This window comes from Petromyzon marinus, unplaced genomic scaffold (genome assembly GCF_048934315.1).
Source record: "Petromyzon marinus isolate PM22_M1 ecotype Great Lakes invasive population unplaced genomic scaffold, UKy_Petmar_22M1.pri1.0 PM_Scaffold_357, whole genome shotgun sequence".
NCBI lineage: Eukaryota > Metazoa > Chordata > Hyperoartia > Petromyzontiformes > Petromyzontidae > Petromyzon > Petromyzon marinus.
This window is the reverse complement of record NW_027423343.1, coordinates 40001-66934: the sequence shown is the minus strand read 5'-3', so window position 1 is coordinate 66934 and position 26934 is coordinate 40001. Positions and strand designations below refer to the sequence as shown.

Below are 26934 nucleotides of genomic sequence, written 5' to 3'. Positions count from 1 at the left end.
CCTACACACACACATACACACACACATACACCTACACACACACAGCTACACACACACACACATACACACACACACACATACACCTACACACACACAGCTACACACACACATACACACACATACACACACACCTACACACACATACACATACACCTACACACACACACAGCTACACACACATACACATACACCTATACACACACACACATACACCTACACACACACACACGCACACACACATACACACACATACACACATACACATACACCTACACACACACACAGCTACACACACATACACCTACACACACACATACACACATACACACACACATACACCTACACACACACACACACAGCTACACACACACACACATACACACACACACACATACACCTACACACACACAGCTACACACACACATACACACACACCTACACACACATACACATACACCTACACACACACACAGCTACACACACATACACCTATACACACACACACATACACCTACACACACACACACGCACACACACATACACACACATACACACCTACACACACACACAGCTACACACACACACATACACCTACACATACACACACACATACACATACACCTACACACACACACAGCTACACACACATACACCTATACACATACACCTATACACACACACATACACCTACACACACACATACACCGCCTTTGTCTCCCCAGTGGCGATGTTTACTACACACCGCACCAGGTACTCATTTGAGGCTGAGTCGACCTAGGGGAGGCCCGGGACCGGTTCAGATAATCGTCACTGGTGTTGGCCGTGAGCGGGAATCGAACCCGGGTCGCCAGGTTCATAGCGCAGCGTAGCGCTAACCGGTACACTACCACTACACACTCACTCACACACCTACACACACACACACCTCTCACTACACACACACACACCTCTAACTACACACACACGTGCCTCTAACTACACACGCACACACCTACACACCTACACACACACACACCTACACACACATACAACACACACACCTACACACACATACAACACACACACCTACACACCTACACATACACACCTCTAACTACACACACACACCTACACACACACACACACCTACACACACCTACACACACACCTGTACACCTACACACACCTACACACACACCTACACACATCTACACACACCTACACACACCTATACCTACACACATCTACACACACACCTACTCACACACACACACCTGCCTACCACCCACACACCCACCCACACACCTGCCTACCACCCACACACCCACCCACACACCTGCCTACCACCCACACACCCACCCACACACCTGCCTACCACCCACACACCCGCCCACACACCTGCCTACCACCCAGCTATCCACCGATCGTCTAACCGGTAGTGGGGGTGGGTGGTAGTGGTGGGTGGTAGTGGTGTCAGTGGGTGGTGGTGGTGGTGGTGTCAGTGGGTGGTAGGGGTGGCTGGGAGATGTGGGTGGTAGTGGTGGGTGGTAGTGGTATTAGTGGGTGGCAGTAGTGGGTAGTGGTGGGTGGTAGTGGTGGGATGGTAGTGGGTAGTAGTGGGTGGTAGTGGTGGGTGGTAGTGGCGTGCGTACGCTCCCACCACCCTCTCCTCCCCTCTCTAACACTCGGAGTGTTACGGGCCGGCCTGACCCTCCCCACCCGCAGCTGAAGGAGTTGCGTGAGCTGCGTTCTATGCTTCACGAGAAGTGGTGTGGCCGGACCCCTCCCTCTCCTCTCTAACACTCGGAGTGTTACGGGCCGGCTGACCTCCCCACCCGCAGCTGAAGGAGTTGCGTGAGCTGCGTTCTATGCTTCACGAGAAGTGGTGTGGCCGGAACCCCTCCCTCTCCTCTCTAACACTCGGAGTGTTACGGGCCGGCTGACCTCCCCACCCGCAGCTGAAGGAGTTGCGTGAGCTGCGTTCTATGCTTCACGAGAAGTGGTGTGGCCGGACCCCTCCCTCTCCTCTCTAACACTCGGAGTGTTACGGGCCGGCCTGACCCTCCCCACCCGCAGCTGAAGGAGTTGCGTGAGCTGCGTTCTATGCTCCACGAGAAGCGCTGTGGTGTGGCCGGCACCGTGCGAAAGCTGGCGATGCTCTCCCTGCTCGAGGTCTTCCTGGACGTTGTGCCCGGCTACCGGATCCGGCCGCTCAGCGCGGCCGAGAAGGACACCAAGGTGGGTGGTAGTGGGTGTGGTGTGGTGTGGTGGGCGTGTGTGTGTGTGTGTACGTGTGTGTGTGTGTTACTGTGTGTGTGACTGTGTGTGTGTGTCTGTGTGTGTGTGACTGTGTGTGTGACTGTGTCTGTGTGTGACTGTGTCTGTGTGTGACTGTGTGTGTGTGTGACTGTGTGTGTGTTACTGTGTGTGTCTGTGTGTTTACGTGAGTGTATGTGTGACTGTGTGCACGTGTGTGTGTGTGTACGTGTGTGTGTGTGTACGTGTGTGACTGTGTGTGCGTTACTGTGTGTTACTGTGTGTGTACCTGTGTGTAACTGTGTGTGTGTGTCTGTGTGTTACTGTGTGTGACTGTGTGTGTGTGACTGTGTGTGAGTGACTGTCTGTGTGACTGTGTCTGTGTGTGACTGTGTCTGTGTGTTACTGTGTGTGTGACTGTGTGTGTACGTGTGTGTGTGTACGTGTGTGTGACTGTGTGTACGTGTGTGTTTACGTGTGTGTGTGTTTACGTGTGTGTGTGTACGTGTGTGTGACTGTGTGTACGTGTGTGTTTACGTGTGTGTGTGTGTACGTGTGTGTGACTGTGTGTGTGTTACTGTGTGTGTGTGTCTGTGTGTTACTGTGTGTGTGTCTGTGTGTGTCTGTGTGTGACTGTGTGTTTACGTGAGTGTGTGTGTGACTGTGTGTGTGACTGTGTGTGTGACTGTGTCTGTGTGTTACTGTGTGTGTCTGTATGTGTGTCTCTGTGTGTGACTGTGTGTGTGACTGTGTGTGTGTGTGACTGTGTGTGTGTGTGTGTCACTGTCAGTGTCTGTATGTGTGTCTCTGTGTGTCACTGTGTGTGTCTGTGTGTTACTGTGTGTGTCTGTGTATCTGTGTCTGTGACTGTGTCTGTGTGTTTGTCTGTGTTACTGTGTGTGTCTGTGTGTTACTGTGTGTGACTGTGTGTGTCTGTGTGTGTGTCTGTGTGTGTGTCTGTGTGTGATTGTGTCTGTGTGTGTGACTGTGTGTGTGTGTCTGTGTGTGTTACTGTGTGTGTCTGTGTGTGTGTGTGTCAGTGTGTCTGTGTGTGTGACTGTGTGTGTTACTGTGTGTGTGTGACTGTGTGTGTTACTGTGTGTGTGTGACTGTGTGTGTGACTGTGTGTGACTGTGTGTCTGTGTGTGTCTGTGTGTGACTGTGTGTGTGTCTGTGTGTGACTGTGTGTGTTACTGTTTGTTACTGTGTGTGTGACTGTGTGTGTGTGTGTGTTACTGTGTGTGTGTGACTGTGTGTGACTGTGTGTGACTGTGTCTGTGTGTGTCTGTGTGTGACTGTGTCTGTGTGTGACTGTGTGTGTGTCTGTGTGTGACTGTGTGTGTCTGTGTGTGTGTCTGTGTGTTACTGTGTGTGACTGTGTGTGTCTGTGTGTGAGTGTGTCTGTGTGTGTGTGTATGTGTGTGTGTCTGTGTGTGTGTCTGTGTGTGTGTCTGTGTGTGTCTGTGTGTGTGACTGTGTGTGTGTGTTACTGTGTGTTACTGTGTGTGTCACTGTGTGTGACTGTGTGTGTCTGTGTGTGAGTGTGTCTGTGTGTGTGTGTATGTGTGTGTGTGTGTGTGTCTGTGTGTGTGACTGTGTGTGTGTGTTACTGTGTGTGTCACTGTGTGTGACTGTGTGTGTGACTGTGTGTGTCACTGTGTGTGACTGTGTGTGTGACTGTGTGTGTGTGTGTTACTGTGTGACTGTGTGACTGTGTGTGTGTGTGACTGTGTGTGTGTTACTGTGTGTGACTGTGTGTGTGTGACTGTGCAGGTGAAGAAGGAGGTGCAGCAGCTGCGTGAGTTTGAGGAGGGGCTGGTGCAGCAGTACCGCTGCTACCTCGACACCCTGGAGCAGACCGTCAAAGGTGGGGGGGGTGGTGAGCGGCTGTCTGGCTGGGTGAGCGGCTGGGTGAGCGGCTGGGTGAGCGGCTGGGTGAGCGGCTGGGTGAGCGGCTGGCTGGCTGGGTGAGCGGCTGGGTGAGCGGCTGGGTGAGCGGCTGGGTGAGCGGCTGGGTGAGCGGCTGGGTGAGCGGCTGGGTGAGCGGCTGAGTGAGCGGCTGGGTGAGCAGCTGGGTGAGTGACTGGGTAGGTGAGTGAGTAGGTGAATGAGTGTGTGAGTGAGTGGGTGAGTGAGTGAGTGAGTGGCTGGGTGAGTGAGTGAGTGAGTGCCTGGGTGAGTGAGTGGCTGGGTGAGTGGCTGGGTGAGTGAGTGAGTGGGTGAGTGAGTGAGTGGCTGGGTGAGTGGCTGGGTGAGTGAGTGAGTGGGTGAGTGAGTGGCTGAGTGGTGAGTGAGTGGATGGCTGAGTGAGTGGCTGAGTGAGTGAGTGAGTGGCTGGCTGAGTGGGTGACTGAGTGGGTGAGTGAGTGGCTGGCTGGGTGAGTGAGTGTCTAGGTGAGTGGCTGAGTGGCTGGCTGAGTGGCTAGCTGAGTGAGTGGCTGGGTGAGTGGATGAGTGTCTGGGTGAGTGAGTGAGTGGCTGCCTGAGTGAGTGGCTGAGTGGCTAGGTGAGTGTGTGGCTGAGTGGCTGGCTGAGTGAGTGAGTGGCTGAGTGAGTGAGTGGCTGAGTGAGTGAGTGGCTGAGTGAGTGAGTGGCTGAGTGAGTGTCTAGGTGAGTGGCTTATTGGCTGGGTGAGTGGCTGGCTGAGTGACTTGCTGAGTGAGTGGGTGAGTGTCTGGGTGAGTGAGTGGCTGAGTGAGTGGCTGAGTGAGTGGCTGAGTGAGTGAGTGTCTGGGTGAGTGGCTGGGTGAATGGCTGAGTGAGTGTCTGGGTGAGTGAGTGGCTGACTGAGTGAGTGGCTGACTGAGTGAGTGGCTGAGTGAGTGGCTGAGTGGCTGGCTGAGTGAGTGTCTGAGTGAGTGGCTGAGTGAGTGGCTGAGTGAGTGACTGAGTGTCTGGGTGAGTGAGTGGCTGAGTGAGTGGCTGAGTGAGTGACTGAGTGTCTGAGTGCCTGGGTGAGTGAGTGACTGAGTGAGTGGCTGGCTGAGTGGCTGGCTGAGTGAGTGAGTATCTGAGTGACTGAGTGAGTGTCTAGGTGAGTGGGTGAGTGGCTGGGTGAGTTGCTGAGTGAGTGGCTGAGTGAGTGAGTGGCTGAGTGAGTGGCTGGGTGAGTGGCTGGGTGAGTGTCTGGGTGAGTGTCTGGGTGAGTGAGTGGCTGGGTGAGTGGCTGAGTGGCTGAGTGGCTGACTGAGTGAGTGTCTAGGTGAGTGGCTGAGTGAGTGAGTGGGTGAGTGGCTGGCTGAGTGAGTGGCTGAGTGAGTGTCTGAGTGAGTGTCTGGGTGAGTGGCTGAGTGAGTTGCTGAGTGGCTGAGTGAGTGAGTTGCTGAGTGAGTGGCTGAGTGAGTTGCTGAGTGAGTGGCTGAGTGAGTGTCTAGGTGAGTGGCTGAGTGGCTGACTGAGTGAGTGGCTGGGTTAGTGAGTGGCTGAATGAGTGAGTGGCTGAGTGAGTGGCTGGGTGAGTGAGTGGCTGGGTTAGTGAGTGGCTGAATGGGTGAGTGGCTGAGTGAGTGAGTGGCTGAGTGAGTGGCTGAGTGAGTGTCTGAGTGAGTGAGTGGCTGAGTGAGTGAATGGCTGAGTGAGTCTGAGTGATTGGCTGGGTGAGTGAGTGAGTGTCTGAGTGAGTGTCTTAGTGAGTGTCTGAGTGAGTGTCAGGGTGAGTGGTTGAGTGAGTGGCTGAGTGAGTGAGTTGCTGAGTGAGTGAGTGAGTGGCTGAGTGAGTGAGTGTCTGTGTTCACTCCCCGTATCACAGACTGGAAGTTAATGCGTCTCAAACGCGTTGAGGCGGTGTCCCTGGCCAGCTACTGGGGCCTGGCCAGAGACACCCCCTAGTGAGTGGCTGGGTGGGTGGCTGGGTTAGTGAGTGAGTGACTGGCTGAGTAAGTGAGTGAGTGGCTGGGTGAGTGTCTGAGTGAGTGAGTGTCTGAGTGAGTGGCTGAGTGAGTGTCTGAGTGAGTGTCTGAGTGAGTGTCTGAATGAGTGAGTGTCTGAGTGAGTGTCTAGCTGTGTGGCTGAGTGAGTTGCTGAGTGTCTGAGTGAGTGAGTGGCTGAGTGAGTGTCTGAGTGAGTGGCTGAGTGAGTGTCTGGGTGAGTGACTGAGTGAGTGACTGAGTGAGTGTGTAACAGCTGTGTTCACCCCCCGTATCACAGACTGGAAGTTAATGCGTCTCAAGCGCGTTGAGGCGGTGTCCCTGGCCAGCTACTGGGGCCTGGCCAGAGACACCCCCTAGTGAGTGGCTGGGTGAGTGGCTGGGTGAGTGGCTGGGTGGGTGGCTGGGTGGGTGAGTGAGTGAGTGGCTGGGTTAGTGAGTGGCTGAATGAGTGAGTGTCTGAGTGAGTGGCTGAGTGAGTGAGTGAGTGTCTGAGTGAGTGGCTGAGTGAGTGTCTGAGTGAGTGTCTGAGTGAGTGTCTGAATGAGTGAGTGTCTGAGTGAGTGTCTAGCTGTGTGGCTGAGTGAGTTGCTGAGTGTCTGAGTGAGTGAGTGGCTGAGTGAGTGTCTGAGTGAGTGGCTGAGTGAGTGTCTGAGTGAGTGGCTGAGTGAGTGTCTGGGTGAGTGTCTGAGTGAGTGTCTGAGTGAGTGTCTGAGTGAGTGTCTGAGTGAGTGGCTGAGTGTCTGAGTGAGTGTCTGAGTGAGTGTGTAACAGCTGTGTTCACCCCCCCGTATCACAGACTGGAAGTTAATGCGTCTCAAGCGCGTTGAGGCGGTGTCCCTGGCCAGCTACTGGGGCCTGGCCAGAGACACCCCCTAGTGAGTGGCTGGGTGGGTGGCTGGGTTAGTGAGTGTCTGGGTGAGTGTCTGAGTGAGTGGCTGAGTGAGTTGCTGAGTGTCTGAGTGAGTGGCTGAGTGAGTGAGTGTCTGAGTGAGTGTCTGAGTGAGTGTCTGAGTGAGTGGCTGAGTGAGTGAGTGTCTGAGTGAGTGTCTGAGTGAGTGTCTGAGTGAGTGGCTGAGTGACTGAGTGAGTGTCTGAGTGAGTGTGTAACAGCTGTGTTCACCCCCCCGTATCACAGACTGGAAGTTAATGCGTCTCAAGCGCGTTGAGGCGGTGTCCCTGGCCAGCTACTGGGGCCTAGCGCAGGTGGCGCTGCGTTGCCTCTGCCGCCTGCTGGTGTCACTCCGTCACTTCAACTTCCACCGCAACGTGGCGCTTGCTGTTACACCACTCACCACGGACAGCAACACACGCGTGGGTGGTACTCCGTGTGTGTGTGTGGTGTGTGTGTGGTGTGTGTGTGTGTGGTGTGTGTGTGTGTGGTGTGTGTGGTGTGTGTGTGTGGTGTGTGTGTCTGTCTGTGTGTGTAGGTGTGTAGGTGTGTTTCTATCTGTGTGTGTGTCTGTCTGTGTGTGTGTGTGTTTGTGTCTCTTCCTTGGGTTGTGAGTGTGGTGAGTAGGTGGTGGTGTGTGTGGTGAGTAGTGGGTGGTGTGTGTGGTGAGTAGTAGGTGGTGAGTAGTAGGTGGTGAGTAGTAGGTGGTGAGTAGTTGTGGTCAGTAGGTGGTGATTAGGTGGTGAGTAGTAGTGGTGAGTATTTGTGGTGTGTGTGGTGAGTAGTAGTGGTGAGTAGTGGTGGTGAGTAGTTGTGGTGTGTGTGGTGAGTAGTGGTGGTGAGTAGTTGTGGTGAGTAGTGGTGGTGAGTAGTTGTGGTGTGTGTGGTGAGTAGTTGTGGTGTATGTGGTGAGTAGGTGGTGAGTAGTTGTGGTGTGTGTGGTGAGTAGTTGTGGTGTGTGTGTGTGGTGAGTAGTTGTGGTGAGTAGTGGTGGTGAGTAGTAGGTGGTGAGTAGGTGGTGAGTAGTTGTGGTGTGTGTGTGGTGAGTAGTAGGTGGTGAGTAGGTGGTGAGTAGTTGTGGTGTGTGTGTGGTGAGTAGTAGGTGGTGAGTAGGTGGTGAGTAGTTGTGGTGTGTGTGGTGAGTCGTTGTGGTGAGTAGTGGTGGTGAGTAGTAGGTGGTGAGTACTGGTGGTGTGTGTGGTGAGTAGTTGTGGTGTGTGTGGTGAGTAGTAGTGGTGAGTAGGTGGTGAGTGTGTGTGGTGAGTAGGTGGTGAGTTGTTGTGTGTGTGGTGAGTATGGTGAGTAGGTGGTGGTGAGTAGGTGTGGTGGTTGTGGTGAGTAGTTGTGGTGTGTGTGGTGAGTAGTAGGTGGTGAGTAGTAGGTGGTGAGTAGTAGGTGGTGAGTAGTTGTGGTCAGTAGGTGGTGATTAGGTGGTGAGTAGTAGTGGTGAGTATTTGTGGTGTGTGTGGTGTGTAGTAGTGGTGAGTAGTGGTGGTGTGTGTGGTGAGTAGTAGGTGGTGAGTAGTGGTGGTGAGTAGTTGTGGTGAGTAGTTGGTGAGTATTTGTGGTGTATGTGGTGAGTAGTAGTGGTGAGTATTTGTGGTGAGTAGTAGTGGTGAGTATTTGTGGTGGTGTGTGGTGAGTATTTGTGGTGAGTAGGTGGTGAGTGGTTGGTGAGTAATTGTGGTGTGTGTGGTGAGTAGTAGTGGTGAGTATTTGTGGTGAGTAGTAGTGGTGAGTATTTGTGGTGGTGTGTGGTGAGTATTTGTGGTGAGTAGGAGGTGAGTGGTTGGTGAGTAATTGTGGTGTGTGTGGTGAGTAGTAGTGGTGAGTATTTGTGGTGAGTAGTAGTGGTGAGTAGTAGTGGTGAGTATTTGTGGTGAGTAGGTGGTGGTGAGTATTTGTGGTGTGTGTGGTGAGTATTTGTGGTGAGTAGTAGTGATGTATGTGGTGAGTAGTAGTTGGGGAGTAATTGTGGTGTGTGGTGAGTAGTAGGTGGTGAGTAGTAGTGGTGAGGATTTGTGGTGTGTGGTGAGTAGTTGTGGTGTGTGTGGTGAGTAGGTGGTGGTGAGTAGTGGTGGTGAGTAGTAGTGGTGAGTATTTGTGGTGTGTGTGGTGAGTAGTTGTGAGTAGTTGTGGTGTGTGTGGTGAGTAGTAGTGGTGAGTAGTATTTGTGGTGTGTGGTGAGTAGTAGTGGTGAGTAGTAGTGGTGAGGTGTTGTGTGTGTGTGGTGAGTAGGTGGCGAGTGAGTGCTGTGGTGAGTAGTGGTGGTGAGTAGTAGTTGGTGAGTAGTAGTGGTGAGTAGTATTTGTGGTGTGTGGTGAGTAGTAGTGGTGAGTAGTTGGTGAGTATTGGTGAGTAGTAGTGGTGGTGTGTGGTGAGTAGGTGGCGAGTGAGTGCTGTGGTGAGTATTTGTGGTGAGTGGTGAGTAGTATTTGTGGTGTGTGGTGAGTAGTTGTGGTGTGTGTGGTGAGTATTATTTGTGGTGTGTGTGGTGAGTAGGTGGTGAGTAGTAGTGGTGAGTAGTATTTGTGGTGTGTGGTGAGTAGTAGTGGTGAGTAGTATTTGTGGTGTGTGGTGAGTAGTAGTTGGTGAGTATTGGTGGTGAGTAGTAGTGGTGAGTAGTAGTAGTGGTGGTGTGTGGTGAGTAGGTGGCGAGTGAGTGCTGTGGTGAGTAATTGTGGTGTGTGTGGTGAGTATTTGTGGTGAGTAGTATTGGTGGTGTGTGGTGAGTAGGTGGTGAGTAGTAGTGGTGAGTAGTAGTGGTGGTGGTGTGTGGTGAGTAGGTGGCGAGTGAGTGCTGTGGTGAGTAGTAGTGGTGAGTAGTATTGGTGGTGGTGTGTGGTGAGTAGGTGGCGAGTGAGTGCTGTGGTGAGTAGTAGTAGTGAGTAGTAGTGGTGGTGTGTGGAGAGTATTGGTGAGTAATAGTGGTGTGTGTGGTGAGTAGTATTGGTGGTGTGTGGTGAGTATTGGTGAGTAGTAGTGGTGAGTAGCATTGGTGGTGGTGTGTGGTGAGTAGGTGGCGAGTGAGTGCTGTGGTGAGTAGTAGTGGTGAGTAGTTGTGGTGAGTAGTGGTGGTGGTGTGTGGTGAGTATTGGTGAGTAGTGGTGGTGGTGTGTGGTGAGTAGGTGGCGAGTGAGTGCTGTGAGGCCGTGGCTGAGCTCTTTCGAGTTGACCGTGTTGGTGACGCGTCGCTCAGCGTGGTGAAGATTATCTCCGCACTCATTCGGAGCCGCAACTATAACGTGCGTCCTGAGGTGAGCAACTCCTCACCCACACGCTCACCCACACGCTCACCCGCTCACTCACTCACTCACCCACACGCTCACCCACACGCTCACCCGCTCACTCACCCACCCACTCACTCACTCACCCACTCACTCACCCACTCACTCACCCACTCACTCACCCACTCACTCACCCGCACGCTCACCCGCTCACCCACTCACTCACCCACTCACTCACTCAGCCACTCACTCACCCAGTCACCCACTCACTCACCCACTCACTCACTCCCCCACTCACTCACCCACTCACTCACTCACTCACCCACTCACTCAGACACTCACTCACTCACCCACTCACTCACCCGCTCACTCACCCGCTCACTCACCCGCTCAGCCACTCACTCACTCAGACACTCACTCACTCACCCACTCACTCACTCCCCCACTCACTCACCCACTCACTCACTCACTCACCCACTCACTCAGACACTCACTCACTCACCCACTCACTCACCCGCTCACTCACCCGCTCAGCCACTCACTCACTCAGACACTCACTCACTCACCCACTCACTCACTCAGCCACTCACTCACCCAGTCACCCACTCACTCACCCACTCACTCACTCCCCCACTCACTCACCCACTCACTCACTCACTCACCCACTCACTCACTCACTCACCCACCCACTCACTCACCCACTCACCCACCCACTCACTCACCCACTCACTCACCCACCCACTCACTCACCCGCTTAGCCACTCACCCACTCACTCACTCAGACACTCACTCACCCACTCACTCACTCAGACACTAACTCACCCACCCGCTCACTCACTCACCCACTCACTCACTCAGACACTCACTCACCCACTCACTCACCCACTCACTCACTCAGCCACTCACTCACCCAGTCACCCACTCACTCACCCACTCACTCACTCCCCCACTCACTCACCCACTCACTCACTCACTCACCCACTCACTCACTCACCCGCTCACCCACTCACTCACCCACTCACCCACCCACTCACTCACCCACTCACTCACCCACCCACTCACTCACCCGCTCAGCCACTCACCCACTCACTCACTCAGACACTCACTCACCCACTCACTCAGACACTAACTCACCCACCCGCTCACTCACTCACCCACTCACTCACTCAGACACTCACTCACCCACTCACTCACCCACTCACTCACTCAGCCACTCACTCACCCAGTCACCCACTCACTCACCCACTCACTCACTCCCCCACTCACTCACCCACTCACTCACTCACCCACTCACTCACTCACTCACCCACTCACACGCTCACCCGCTCACCCACTCACTCACCCACTCACCCACCCACTCACTCACCCACTCACTCACTCACCCACCCACTCACTCACCCGCTCAGCCACTCACCCACTCACTCACTCAGACACTCACTCACCCACTCACTCACTCAGACACTAACTCACCCACCCGCTCACTCACTCACCCACTCACTCACTCAGACACTCACTCACCCACTCACTCACCCACTCACTCACTCACTCAGACACTCACTCACCCACTCACTCACCCAGTCACTCACTCACCCACTCACTCACCCACCCGCTCACTCACTCACCCACTCACTCACCTGGTCATCCACTCACCCGCTCACTCACCCACTCACTCACTCACCCGCTCACCCACCCACTCACCCACTACCCAGTTGCTGCTTTAATAACACTCACACTACTACTACTACTGACACTACTACTACTACTGACACTACTACTACTGACACTACTACTACTGACACTACTACTGACACTACTACTACTGACACTACTACTACTACTGACACTACTACTACTACTGACACTACTACTACTACTGACACTACTACTGACACTACTACTACTACTGACACTACTACTACTGACACTACTACTACTACTGACACTACTACTACTGACACTACTACTGACACTACTACTACTACTGACACTACTACTACTGACACTACTACTACTACTACTGACACTACTACTACTGACACCACTACTACTACTGACACTACTACTACTGACACTACTACTACTGACACCACTACTACTACTGACACTACTACTACTACTGACACTACTACTACTGACACTACTACTACTGACACTACTACTACTGACACTACTACTACTACTGACACTACTACTACTACTACTGACACTACTACTGACACTACTACTACTGACAATACTACTACTGACACCACTACTACTACTGACACTACTACTACTAATGACACTACTACTACTGACACTACTACTACTGACACTACTACTACTGACACTACTACTACTACTGACACTACTACTGACACTACTACTACTACTGACACTACTACTACTGACACCACTACTACTACTGACACTACTACTACTGACACTACTACTACTGACACTACTACTACTGACACTATTACTACTGACACTACTACTACTGACACTACTACTACTGACACTACTACTACTGACACTACTACTACTACTGACACCACTACTACTGACACTACTACTACTGACACTACTACTACTGACACTACTACTACTACTGACACTACTACTACTACTGACACTACTACTACTGACACTACTACTACTGACACTACTACTACTGACACTACTACTACTGACACTACTACTACTACTGACACTATTACTACTGACACTACTACTACTGACACTACTACTACTGACACTACTACTACTGACACTACTACTGACACTACTACTACTACTGACACTACTACTACTGACACTACTACTACTGACACTACTACTACTACTGACACTACTACTACTGACACCACTACTACTACTGACACTACTACTACTGACACTACTACTACTACTGACACTACTACTACTGACACCACTACTACTACTGACACTACTACTACTGACACTACTACTACTACTGACACTACTACTACTGACACTACTACTACTACTGACACTACTACTACTGACACTACTACTACTACTGACACTACTACTACTGACACTACTACTACTACTGACACTACTACTACTGACACTACTACTACTGACACTACTACTACTGACACTACTAACACCACCACCACTACTAACACCACCACCACCACTACTGACACTACTACTGACACTACTAACACCACCACCACTACTAACACCACCACCACCACTACTGACACTACTACTGACACCACCACCACCACTACTGACACTACTATCACCACCACCACCACTACCACTACTAACACCACCACCACTACTGACACTACTATCACCACCACTACTACCACCACCACCACTACTACTAACACCACCACCACCACCACTACTACTACTAACACCACCACTACTACTACTACTAACACCACCACCACTACTACTACTACACTACTACTGACACTACTGACACTACCACCACTACTACTACTGACACCACCACCACTACTACTACTACACTACTACTGACACTACTGACACCACCACCACTACTGACACTACTAACACCACCACCACCACTACTACTACTAACACCACTACCACTACTAACACCACCACTACCACCACTACTGACACCACCACCACCACCACTACTACTACTGACACTACTGACACCACCACCACTACTAACACCACCACCACCACTAACACCACCACCACTACTAACACCACCACCACCACCACTACTAACACCACCACCACTACTACTGACACTACTACTAACACCACCACCACTACTAACACCACCACTACCACCACTACTGACACCACCACCACTACTAACACCACCACCACTACTAACACCACCACCACTACTGACACCACCACCACCACCACTACTAACACCACCACCACCACTACTAACACCACCACCACCACCACTACTAACACCACTACTAACACCACCACTACTACTAACACCACCACCACTACTAACACCACCACCACCACCACTACTGACACCACCACCACCACCACTACTAACACCACCACTACCACCACCACCACCACCACTACTGACACCACCACCACCACCACTACTAACACCACCACTAACACCACCACTACTAACACCACCACTACCACCACTACTGACACCACCACCACTACTACTGACACTACTACTACTAACACCACCACCACCACCACTAACACCACCACCACCACCACTACTTGCAGGCGCTACGCACGCTGCTCCAGCTGCGTATCCATGAAGCGGAGGTTCGCCGCGACTCTGAACCTGCCGGCGGCAAGCGCCGGCAAGGAGCTGCCGGGGCCGGTGCCAGGCGCGGTGCAGCCGGAGTGTCGCGGATGCAGCGGAAGGTTTGTGGGTGTAGGTGTGTGGGTGTAGGTGTGTGGGTGTAGGTGTGTGGGTGTAGGTGTGGGAGTGTAGGTGTGTGGGTGTAGGTTTGTGGGTGTAGGTGTGGGTGTAGGTGTGTGGGTGTAGGTGTGTGGGTGTAGGTGTGTGGGTGTAGGTGTGGGAGTGTAGGTGTGTGGGTGTAGGTGTGTGGGTGTAGGTGTGTGGGTGTAGGTGTGGGAGTGTAGGTGTGTGGGTGTAGGTTTGTGGGTGTAGGTGTGTGGGTGTAGGTGTGTGGGTGTAGGTGTGTGGGTGTAGGTGTGTGGGTGTAGGTTTGGGGGTGTAGGTGTGGGGGTGTAGGTGTGTGGGTGTAGGTGTGTGTGGGTGTGTGTGTAGGTGTAGGTGTGTGGGTGTAGGTGTGGGGGTGTAGGTGTGTGGGTGTAGGTGTGGGGGTGTAGGTGTGTGGGTGTAGGTGTGTGGGTGTAGGTGTGGGGGTGTAGGTGTGAGGGTGTAGGTGTGTGGGTGTAGGTGTGGGTGTGTGTGTGGGTGTAGGTGTGGGGGTGTAGGTGTGTGGGTGTAGGTGTGTGTGGGTGTAGGTGTGTGGGTGTAGGTGTGGGGGTGTAGGTGTGTGGGTGTAGGTGTGTGTGGGTGTAGGTGTGTGGGTGTAGGTGTGTGGGTGTAGGTGTGGGGGTGTAGGTGTGTGGGTGTAGGTGTGTGGGTGTAGGTGTGTGTGGGTGTAGGTGTGGGGGTGTAGGTGTGGGTGTAGGTGTGTGGGTGTAGGTGTGGGGGTGTAGGTGTGTGGGTGTAGGTGTGGGGGTGTAGGTGTGTGGGTGTAGGTTTGGGGGTGTAGGTGTGGGGGTGTAGGTGTGGGGGTGTAGGTGTGTGGGTGTAGGTGTGTGTGGGTGTGTGTGTAGGTGTAGGTGTGTGGGTGTAGGTGTGGGGGTGTAGGTGTGTGGGTGTAGGTGTGGGGGTGTAGGTGTGTGGGTGTAGGTGTGTGGGTGTAGGTGTGTGTGGGTGTAGGTGTGGGGGTGTAGGTGTGGGTGTAGGTGTGTGGGTGTAGGTGTGTGTGGGTGTAGGTGTGGGGGTGTAGGTGTGGGGGTGTAGGTGTGTGGGTGTAGGTGTGTGGGTGTAGGTGTGGGTGTGTGTGTGGGTGTAGGTGTGGGGGTGTAGGTGTGTGGGTGTAGGTGTGTGTGGGTGTAGGTGTGTGGGTGTAGGTGTGGGGGTGTAGGTGTGTGGGTGTAGGTGTGTGGGTGTAGGTGTGTGTGGGTGTAGGTGTGTGGGTGTAGGTGTGGGGGTGTAGGTGTGTGGGTGTAGGTGTGTGGGTGTAGGTGTGTGTGGGTGTAGGTGTGGGGGTGTAGGTGTGGGTGTAGGTGTGTGGGTGTAGGTGTGGGGGTGTAGGTGTGTGGGTGTAGGTGTGTGTGGGTGTAGGTGTGTGGGTGTAGGTGTGGGTGTGGGTGTAGGTGTGGGGGTGTAGGTGTGGGGGTGTAGGTGTGGGGGTGTAGGTGTGGGGGTGTAGGTGTGTAGGTGTGGGGGTGTAGGTGTGGGGGTGTAGGTGTGGGGGTGTAGGTGTGGGGGTGTAGGTGTTGGTGTGTGTGTGTAGGTGTGTGTGTAGGGGGTGTAGGTGTGTGGGTGTAGGTGTTGGGGTGTAGGTGTGTGGGTGTAGGTGTGTGGGTGTAGGTGTGTGGGTGTAGGTGTGGGGGTGTAGGTGTGGGGGTGTAGGTGTGGGGGTGTAGGTGTGGGGGTGTGTGTGTGGGTGTAGGTGTGTGGGTGTAGGGGTGTAGGGGTGTAGGTGTGTGGGTGTAGGTGTGTGTGTGTAGGGGTGTGTGTGGGGGTGTAGGTGTGGGGGTGTAGGTGTGGGGGTGTAGGTGTGTGGGTGTAGGTGTGTGTTGGTGTGTGGGTGTAGGTGTTGGTGTGTAGGTGTGTGTTGGTGTGTGGGTGTGTGTAGGGGTGTAGGTGTTGGTGTGTATGTGTGTGTAGGGGTGTAGGTGTTGGTGTGTGGGTGTGTGTAGGGGTGTAGGTGTTGGTGTGTTGGTGTGTGTGGGGGTGTAGGTGTGGGGGTGTGTGTAGGGGTGTAGGTGTGTGGGTGTAGGTGTGTGGGTGTAGGTATGTGGGGGGTATAGGTGTTGGTGTGTAGGTGTGTGTAGGGTGTAGGTGTGTGTGTGTAGGTGTGTGGGTGTAGGTGTGTGGGGGGGTGTGGGTGTAGGTACGGGGGGGTGTAGGTGTGTGTGTGTGTGGTGTGTGTGGGTGTGTGTGGGTGTGTGTGTGTGGTGTGGTGGGTGTTTGTGTCGGTGAGTTGGTGGGTGGTTGAGTGAGTGGGCATGCAAGTGGGTGGGTGAGTGGATGTACTGCCCCTGCCACGATAACGTGGAATGTCCGCGTGGCTGCAGTGGAGGAAGGCTGCGGAGATTCTGGAGAAGGAGCTCATGGAGGCAGACGCCACGGAGGGGAGGGAGAGGAAGTCCAAGCTGGTGAGCAGCTACACTCACCACCACCACCACGCTCACCACCACCACGCTCACCACCACACTCACCACCACCACCACGCTCACCACCACCACCACCACCACGCTCACCACCACCACCACCACCACGCTCACCACCACCACCACCACCACGCTCACCACCACCACCACCACCACCACGCTCACCACCACCACCACCACACTCACCACCACCACGCTCACCACCACCACGCTCACCACCACACTCACCACCACCACGCTCACCACCACACTCACCACCACCACGCTCACCACCACCACGCTCACCACCACCACCACACTCACCACCACCACCACGCTCACCACCACCACCACCACACTCACCACCACCACCACCACCACGCTCACCACCACCACCACCACGCTCACCACCACCACCACCACCACGCTCACCACCACCACCACGCTCACCACCACCACGCTCACCACCACCACGCTCACCACCACGCTCACCACCACCACCACGCTCACCACCACCACGCTCACCACCACCACGCTCACCACCACCACGCTCACCACCACCACCACCACGCTCACCACCACCACACTCACCACCACCACCACACTCACCACCACCACACTCACCACCACCACACTCACCACCACCACCACCACCACGCTCACCACCACCACCACACTCACCACCACCACGCTCACCACCACCACGCTCACCACCACCACGCTCACCACCACCACGCTCACCACCACACTCACCACCACCACGCTCACCACCACCACCACCACACTCACCACCACCACCACACTCACCACCACCACCACCACACTCACCACCACCACCACACTCACCACCACCACCACCACACTCACCACCACCACACTCACCACCACCACCTCCACCACCACGCTCACCTCCACCACCACACTCACCACCACCACGCTCACCACCACCACCACGCTCACCACCACCACCACCACCACGCTCACCACCACCACCACCACGCTCACCACCACCACGCTCACCACCACCACGCTCACCACCACCACGCTCACCACCACCACGCTCACCACCACCACGCTCACCACCACCACAATCACCACTACCACAATCACCACCACGCTCACCACCACCACGCTCACCACCACACTCACCACCACCACCACCACCACCACACTCACCACCACCACCACCACGCTCACCTCCACCACACTCACCACCACCACCACGCTCACCACCACCACCACCACGCTCACCACCACCACGCTCACCACCACACTCACCACCACCACACTCACCACCACCACCACCACACTCACCACCACACTCACCACCACCACGCTCACCACCACCACCACCACACTCACCACCACCACCACACTCACCACCACCACCACCACACTCACCACCACCACACTCACCACCACCACCTCCACCACCACGCTCACCTCCACCACCACACTCACCACCACCACGCTCACCACCACCACCACGCTCACCACCACCACCACCACACTCACCACCACCACACTCACCACCACCACCTCCACCACCACGCTCACCTCCACCACCACACTCACCACCACCACGCTCACCACCACCACCACGCTCACCACCACCACCACCACCACGCTCACCACCACCACCACACTCACCACCACCACCACGCTCACCACCACCACACTCACCACCACCACAATCAGCACCACGCTCACCACCACCACCACGCTCACCTCCACCACCACACTCACCACCACCACCACGCTCACCACCACCACCACGCTCACCACCACCACGCTCACCACCACCACCACGCTCACCACCACCACCACCACCACGCTCACCACCACCACCACACTCACCACCACCACCACGCTCACCACCACCACACTCACCACCACCACAATCAGCACCACGCTCACCACCACCACCACGCTCACCTCCACCACCACAATCACCACCACGCTCACCACCACCACCACAATCACCACCACGCTCACCACCACCACCACAATCAACACCACCACCACAATCAGCACCACGCTCACCACCACCACAATCACCACCACCACAATCACCACCACCACCACAATCACCACCACAATCAGCACCACGCTCACCACCACCACAACACAACACCACCACCACAATCACCACCACGCTCACCACCACAATCACCACCACCACCACCACAATCACCACCACGCTCACCACCACCACAATCGCCACCACCACCACAATCAGCACCACGCTCACCACCACCACAATCACCACCACCACAATCACCACCACCACAATCAGCACCACGCTCACCACCACCACAACACAACACCACCACCACAATCACCACCACGCTCACCACCACAATCACCACCACAATCACCACCACCACAATCAGCACCACGCTCACCACCACCACCACAATCACCACCACAATCACTACCACAATCACCACCACAATCACCACCACCCTCACCACCACCACTCACTGTGTGTGTGACACTGTGTGTGTGACACTGTGTGTGACACTGTGTGTGTGACACTGTGTGTGACACTGTGTGTGTCACTGTGTGTGTGACACTGTGTGTGTGTCACTGTGTGTGTGTCACTGTGTGTGTGTCACTGTGTGTGTGTGTGTGACACTGTGTGTGACACTGTGTGTGTCACTGTGTGTGTGTCACTGTGTGTGTGTGACACTGCGTGTGTGTGTCACTGTGTGTCACTGTGTGTTTGTGTCACTGTGTGTGTGTGTCACTGTGTGTGTGTGTGTCAATGTGTGTGTGTCAATGTGTGTGTGTGTCACTGTGTGTGTGTGTCACTGTGTGTGTCACTGTGTGTGTGTGTCACTGTGTGTGTGTCAATGTGTGTGTCAATGTGTGTGTCACACTGTGTGTGTGTGTTACTGTGTGTCACTGTGTGTGTCACTGTGTGTATGTGTGTCACTGTGTATGTGTGTCACTGTGTGTGTGTCACTGTGTGTGTGTGTACACTATGTGTGTCACTGTGTGTGTCACTGTGTGTGTGTGTCACTGTGTGTGTGTCACTGTGTGTGTGTCACTGTGTGTGTGTGTCTGTGTGTGTCACTGTGTGTCACTGTGTGTGTGTGCAGCAAGTTGACATTCTAGACACCCTCTTCACGTTATATTTCCGAATCCTCAAGAAGTCGGGAGACTCCACCCCACTGCTCTCTCCCGTGCTGGAAGGGCTCTCAAAGTAACCTCACCACCTCCTCACCAGATACTCACCACCTCCTCACCAGCTACTCACTCACCTCCTCACCAGCTACTCACCTCCTCCTCAACAGATACTCACCTCCTCACCAGCTACTCACTCACCTCCTCACCAGCTACTCACCTCCTCCTCAACAGATACTCACCTCCTCACCAGCTACTCACCTCCTCACCAGCTACTCACTCACCTCCTCACCAGATACTCACCTCCTCACCAGATACTCACCTCCTCACCAGCTACTCACTCACCTCCTCACCAGCTACTCACCTCCTCCTCACCAGATACTCACTCACCTCCTCACCAACTACTCACCTCCTCACCAGCTACTCAGTCACCTCCTCACCAGCTACTCACTCACCTCCTCACCAACTACTCACCTCCTCACCAGATACTCACTCACCTCCTCACCAGCTACTCACCTCCTCACCAGCTACTCACCTCCTCACCAGCTACTCACTCACCTCCTCACCTGCTACTCACCTCCTCACCAGCTACTCACCTCCTCACCAGATACTCACTCACCTCCTCACCTGCTACTCACCTCCTCACCAGCTACTCACCTCCTCACCAGCTACTCACTCACCTCCTCACCTGCTACTCACCTCCTCACCAGCTACTCACCTCCTCACCAGATACTCACTCACCTCCTCACCAGCTACTCACTCACCTCCTCACCAGATACTCACTCACCTCCTCACCAGCTACTCACTCACCTCCTCACCAGATGCTCACTCACCTCCTCACCGGCTACTCACCTCCTCACCAGATACTCACTCACCTCACCAGATACTCACTCACCTCCTCACCAGATGCTCACTCACCTCCTCACCAGATACTCACTCACCTCACCAGCTACTCACTCACCTCCTCACCAGCTACTCACTCACCTCCTCACCAGCTACTCACTCACCTCCTCACCAACCACTCACCTCCTCACCAGCTTACTCACCTCACCTCCTCACCAGCTACTCACCTCCTCCTCAACAGATACTCACCTCCTCACCAGCTACTCACCTCCTCACCAGCTACTCACTCACCTCCTCACCAGATACTCACCTCCTCACCAGATACTCACCTCCTCACCAGCTACTCACTCACCTCCTCACCAGATACTCACTCACCTCCTCACCAACTACTCACCTCCTCACCAGCTACTCAGTCACCTCCTCACCAGCTACTCACTCACCTCCTCACCAACTACTCACCTCCTCACCAGCTACTCACTCACCTCCTCACCTGCTACTCACCTCCTCACCAGCTACTCACCTCCTCACCAGCTACTCACTCACCTCCTCACCAGCTACTCACTCACCTCCTCACCAGCTACTCACTCACCTCCTCACCAGATACTCACTCACCTCCTCACCAGCTACTCACTCACCTCCTCACCAGATACTCACTCACCTCCTCACCAGCTACTCACTCACCTCCTCACCAGCTACTCACTCACCTCCTCACCAGATACTCACTCACCTCCTCACCAGCTACTCACTCACCTCCTCACCAGCTACTCACTCACCTCCTCACCAGCTACTCACTCACCTCCTCACCAGCTACTCACTCACCTCCTCACCAACTTACCTCCTCACCAACTTACTCACCTCCTCACCAGCTACTCACCTCCTCACCTCCTCACCAGCTACTCACTCACCTCCTCATCAGATACTCACCTCAACAGCTACTCACCTCCTCACCAGATACTCACCTCCTCACCAGCTACTCACCTCCTCACCAGCTACTCACTCACCTCCTCCTCACCAGCTACTCACTCACCTCCTCACCAGCTACTCACTCACCTCCTCACCAGCTACTCACCTCCTCCTCACTAGCTACTCACTCACCTCCTCACCAGCTACTCACCTCCTCACTAGCTACTCACTCACCTCCTCACCAGCTACTCACCAGCTTACTCACCTGATGATGTTGTTGATGATGTTGATGTTGTTCACGTTGATGTTATTGACGTTGATGTTATTGATGTTGATGATGTTGATGATGTTGTTGATGTTGTTGATGTTGTTGTTGATGTTGTTGATGATGTTGTTGTTGATGTTGTTGTTGATGTTGTTGATGTTATTGATGTTGTTGATGTTGTTGTTGACGATGTTGTTGATGTTATTGATGTTGTTGATGTTATTGTTGTTATTGTTGTTGTTGATGTTGTTGATGTTGATGTTGTTGATGTTATTGATGTTGATGTTGTTGATGTTGTTATTGATGTTATTGTTGTTGTTGATGTTGTTGATGTTGCTGACGTTGATGTTATTGACGTTGATGTTATTGATGTTGTTGATGTTATTGATGTTGATGTTGTTGATGTTATTGATGTTGTTGATGATGTTGATGATGTTGATGTTGTTGATGTTGTAGTTGATGTTGTAGTTGATGTTGTTGTTGATGTTGATGATGTTGATGTTGTTGATGATGTTAATGTTGTTGTTGATGATGTTGATGATGTTGATGTTGTTGATGTTGGTGTTATTTATGATGTTGATGTTGTTGATGTTGTTATTGATGTTGTTGATGTTGCTGATGTTATTGATGTTGATGTTATTGATGATGTTGTTGTTGACGATGTTGTTGTTGATGTTATTGATGTTGTTGTTGTTGATGTTATTGATGTTGTTGTTGTTGATGTTATTGATGTTGTTGTTCTCCCGCTAGGTTCTCCCACCTCATCAGCGTCGACTTCTTTGATGACCTCCTCATTGTCCTGCACAGACTCACAGAGTCATCCGTGAGTTTTCACTCCCTTAACTCTCACTTAGCTCTCCCTTATCTCTCCCTTAACTCTCCCTTAACTCTCCCTTAACTCTCCCTTAACTCTCCCTTAACTCTCCCTTAACTCTCCCTTAGCTCTCCCTTAACTCTCCCTTAACTCTCCCTTAGCTCTCTCTTAACTCTCCCTTAGCTCTCCCTTAACTCTCCCTTAACTCTCCCTTAGCTCTCCCTTAGCTCTCCCTTAACTCTCCCTTAGCTCTCACTTAACTCTCCCTTAACTCTCTCTTAACTCTCCCTTAACTCTCCCTTAGCTCTCCCTTAGCTCTCCCTTAACTCTCCCTTAGCTCTCCCTTAACTCTCCCTTAGCTCTCCCTTAACTCTCCCTTAGCTCTCCCTTAACTCTCTCTTAACTCTCCCTTAACTCTCCCTTAGCTCTCACTTAGCTCTCCCTTAACTCTCCCTTAGCTCTCCCTTAGCTCTCACTTAGCTCTCCCTTAACTCTCCCTTAGCTCTCCCTTAGCTCTCCCTTAACTCTCCCTTAACTCTCCACTTAACTCTCCCTTAACTCTCCCTTAACTCTCTCTTAACTCTCCCTTAACTCTCCCTTAACTCTCACTTAACTCTCCCTTAACTCTCCCTTAGCTCTCCCTTAACTCTTAACTCTCACTTAACTCTCCCTTAACTCTCCCTTAACTCTCCCTTAACTCTCCCTTAACTCTCCCTTAGCTCTCCCTTAACTCTTAACTCTCACTTAACTCTCCCTTAACTCTCCCTTAACTCCTCCTTAACTCTCCCTTAACTCTCCCTTAACTCTCCCTTAACTCTCCCTTAACTCTCCACTTAACTCTCCACTTAACTCTCCCTTAACTCTCCCTTAACTCCTCCTTAACTCTCCCTTAACTCTCCCTTAACTCTCCCTTAACTCTCCCTTAACTCTCCCTTAACTCTCCCTTAACTCTCCACTTAACTCTCCCTTAACTCTCCCTTAACTCTCCCTTAACTCTCCCTTAACTCTCCCTTAGCTCTCCCTTAACTCTCCCTTAACTCTCCCTTAGCTCTCCCTTAGCTCTCCCTTAACTCTCCCTTAACTCTCACTTAACTCTCCCTTAACTCTCCCTTAGCTCTCCCTTAACTCTCCCTTAGCTCTCCCTTAACTCTCCCTTAACTCTCCACTTAACTCTCCCTTAACTCTCCCTTAACTCTCCCTTAACTCTCCCTTAACTCTCCCTTAACTCTCCACTTAACTCTCCCTTAGCTCTCCCTTAGCTCTCCCTTAACTCTCCCTTAACTCTCCCTTAACTCTCTCTTAACTCTCCCTTAACTTTCCCTTAACTCTCCTTTAACTCTCAACTCTCCCTCAACTCTCCCTTAACTCTCCCTTAACTCTCCCTTAACTCTCACTTAACTCTCCCTTAACACTCCCTTAACTCTCCCTTAATTCTCCCTTAGCTCTCCCTTAACTCTCCCTTAGCTCTCCCTTAACTCTCCCTTAGCTCTCCCTTAACTCTCCCTTAACTCTCCCTTAACTCTCACTTAACTCTCCCTTAACACTCCCTTAACTCTCCCTTAATTCTCCCTTAGCTCTCCCTTAACTCTCCCTTAACTCTCCCTTAACTCTCCCTTAACTCTCCCTTAATTCTCCCTTAACTCTCCCTTAACTCTCCCTTAACTCTCACTTAACTCTCCCTTAACTCTCCCTTAACTCTCCCTTAATTCTCCCTTAACTCTCCCTTAACTCTCCCTTAACTCTCCCTTAGCTCTCCCTTAGCTCTCCCTTAGCTCTCCCTTAACTCTCTCTTAACTCTCTCTTAACTCTCCCTTAACTCTCCCTTAATTCTCCCTTAACTCTCCCTTAACTCTCCCTTAACTCTCCCTTAACTCTCCCTTAACTCTCCCTTAATTCTCCCTTAACTCTCCCTCAACTCTCCCTTAACTCTCCCTTAACTCTCCCTTAACTCTCCCTTAACTCTCCCTTAGCTCTCCCTTAACTCTCCCTCAACTCTCCCTTAGCTCTCCCTTAGCTCTCCCTTAACTCTCCCTTAACTCTCCCTTAACTCTCCACTTAACTCTCCACTTAACTCTCCCTTAACTCTCCCTTAGCTCTCCCTTAGCTCCCTTAACTCTCCACTTAACTCTCCACTTAGCTTTCCCTTAACTCTCCCTTAACTCTCCACTTAACTCTCCCTTAGCGCTCCCTTAACTCTCCCTTAACTCTCCACTTAGCTCTCCCTTAACTCTCCCTTAACTCTCCACTTAACTCTCCACTTAACTCTCCCTTAACTCTCCCTTAGCTCTCCCTTAACTCTCCCTTAACTCTCCCTTAACTCTCCACTTAACTCTCCACTTAACTCTCCCTTAACTCTCCCTTAACTCTCCCTTAGCTCTCCCTTAACTCTCCCTTAACTCTCACTTAACTCTCCACTTAACTCTCACTTAACTCTCCCTTAACTCTCCCTCCCTTAACTCTCCCTTAACTCTCCCTTAACTCTCCCTTAGCTCTCCCTTAACTCTCCCTTAACTCTCCCTTAACTCTCCCTTAACTCTCCCTTAACTCTCCCTTAACTCTCCCTTAATTCTCCCTTAACTCTCCCTCAACTCTCCCTTAACTCTCCCTTAACTCTCCCTTAACTCTCCCTTAACTCTCCCTTAGCTCTCCCTTAACTCTCCCTCAACTCTCCCTTAGCTCTCCCTTAGCTCTCCCTTAACTCTCCCTTAACTCTCCCTTAACTCTCCACTTAACTCTCCACTTAACTCTCCCTTAACTCTCCCTTAGCTCTCCCTTAGCTCCCTTAACTCTCCACTTAACTCTCCACTTAGCTTTCCCTTAACTCTCCCTTAACTCTCCACTTAACTCTCCCTTAGCGCTCCCTTAACTCTCCCTTAACTCTCCACTTAGCTCTCCCTTAACTCTCCCTTAACTCTCCACTTAACTCTCCACTTAACTCTCCCTTAACTCTCCCTTAGCTCTCCCTTAACTCTCCCTTAACTCTCCCTTAACTCTCCACTTAACTCTCCACTTAACTCTCCCTTAACTCTCCCTTAACTCTCCCTTAGCTCTCCCTTAACTCTCCCTTAACTCTCACTTAACTCTCCACTTAACTCTCACTTAACTCTCCCTTAACTCTCCCTCCCTTAACTCTCCCTTAACTCTCCCTTAACTCTCCCTTAGCTCTCCCTTAACTCTCCCTTAACTCTCCCTTAACTCTCCCTTAACTCTCCCTTAACTCTCCCTTAACTCTCCCTTAACTCTCCACTTAACTCTTCCTTAACTCTCCCTTAACTCTCCCTTAACTCTCCCTTAACTCTCCCTTAACTCTCCCTTAACTCTCCCTTAACTCTTCCTTAACTCTCCCTTAACTCTCCCTTAACTCTCCCTTAGCTCTCCCTTAACTCTCCCTTAACTCTCCACTTAACTCTCCCTTAACTCTCCCTTAACTCTCACTTTGCTCTCCCTTAGCTCTCCCTTAACTCTCCCTTAACTCTCCCTTAACTCTCCCTTAACTCTCCCTTAACTCTCACTTTGCTCTCCCTTAACTCTCCCTTAACTCTCCCTTAACTCTCACTTAACTCTCACTTAGCTCTCCCTTAACTCTCACTTAGCTCTCCCTTAACTCTCCCTCAACTCTCCCTTAACTCTCCGTTATCTCTCCACTTAACTCTCACTTAGCTCTCCCTTAACTCTCCCTTAACTCTCCCTTAACTCTCCCTTAACTCTCCCTTAGCTCTCTCTTAACTCTCCCTTAGCTCTCCCTTAACTCTCACTTAACTCTCCCTTAACACTCCCTTAACTCTCCCTTAATTCTCCCTTAGCTCTCCCTTAACTCTCCCTCAACTCTCCCTTAACTCTCCGTTATCTCTCCACTTAACTCTCACTTAGCTCTCCCTTAACTCTCCCTTAACTCTCCCTTAACTCTCCCTTAACTCTCCCTTAGCTCTCCCTTAACTCTCCCTTAACTCTCCCTTAACTCTCACTTA

General features: G+C 52.5%; 1 protein-coding gene across 1 annotated transcript in view; it reads left to right on the top strand.

The window, feature by feature from the left end:
- The window catches only part of LOC142923241 (nucleolar complex protein 3 homolog), a 73585-nt gene that overhangs the window by 26254 nt on the left and 20397 nt on the right, over positions 1-26934 (top strand). Inside the window, exons 6-13 of the mRNA XM_076064178.1 lie at positions 2056-2217; positions 4009-4102; positions 7240-7415; positions 10122-10250; positions 14433-14576; positions 16938-17018; positions 20117-20220; positions 22903-22975. Of these exons, the coding sequence (XP_075920293.1) occupies positions 2056-2217; positions 4009-4102; positions 7240-7415; positions 10122-10250; positions 14433-14576; positions 16938-17018; positions 20117-20220; positions 22903-22975 (963 nt within the window). The remainder of the gene's footprint in view (positions 1-2055; positions 2218-4008; positions 4103-7239; positions 7416-10121; positions 10251-14432; positions 14577-16937; positions 17019-20116; positions 20221-22902; positions 22976-26934) is intronic.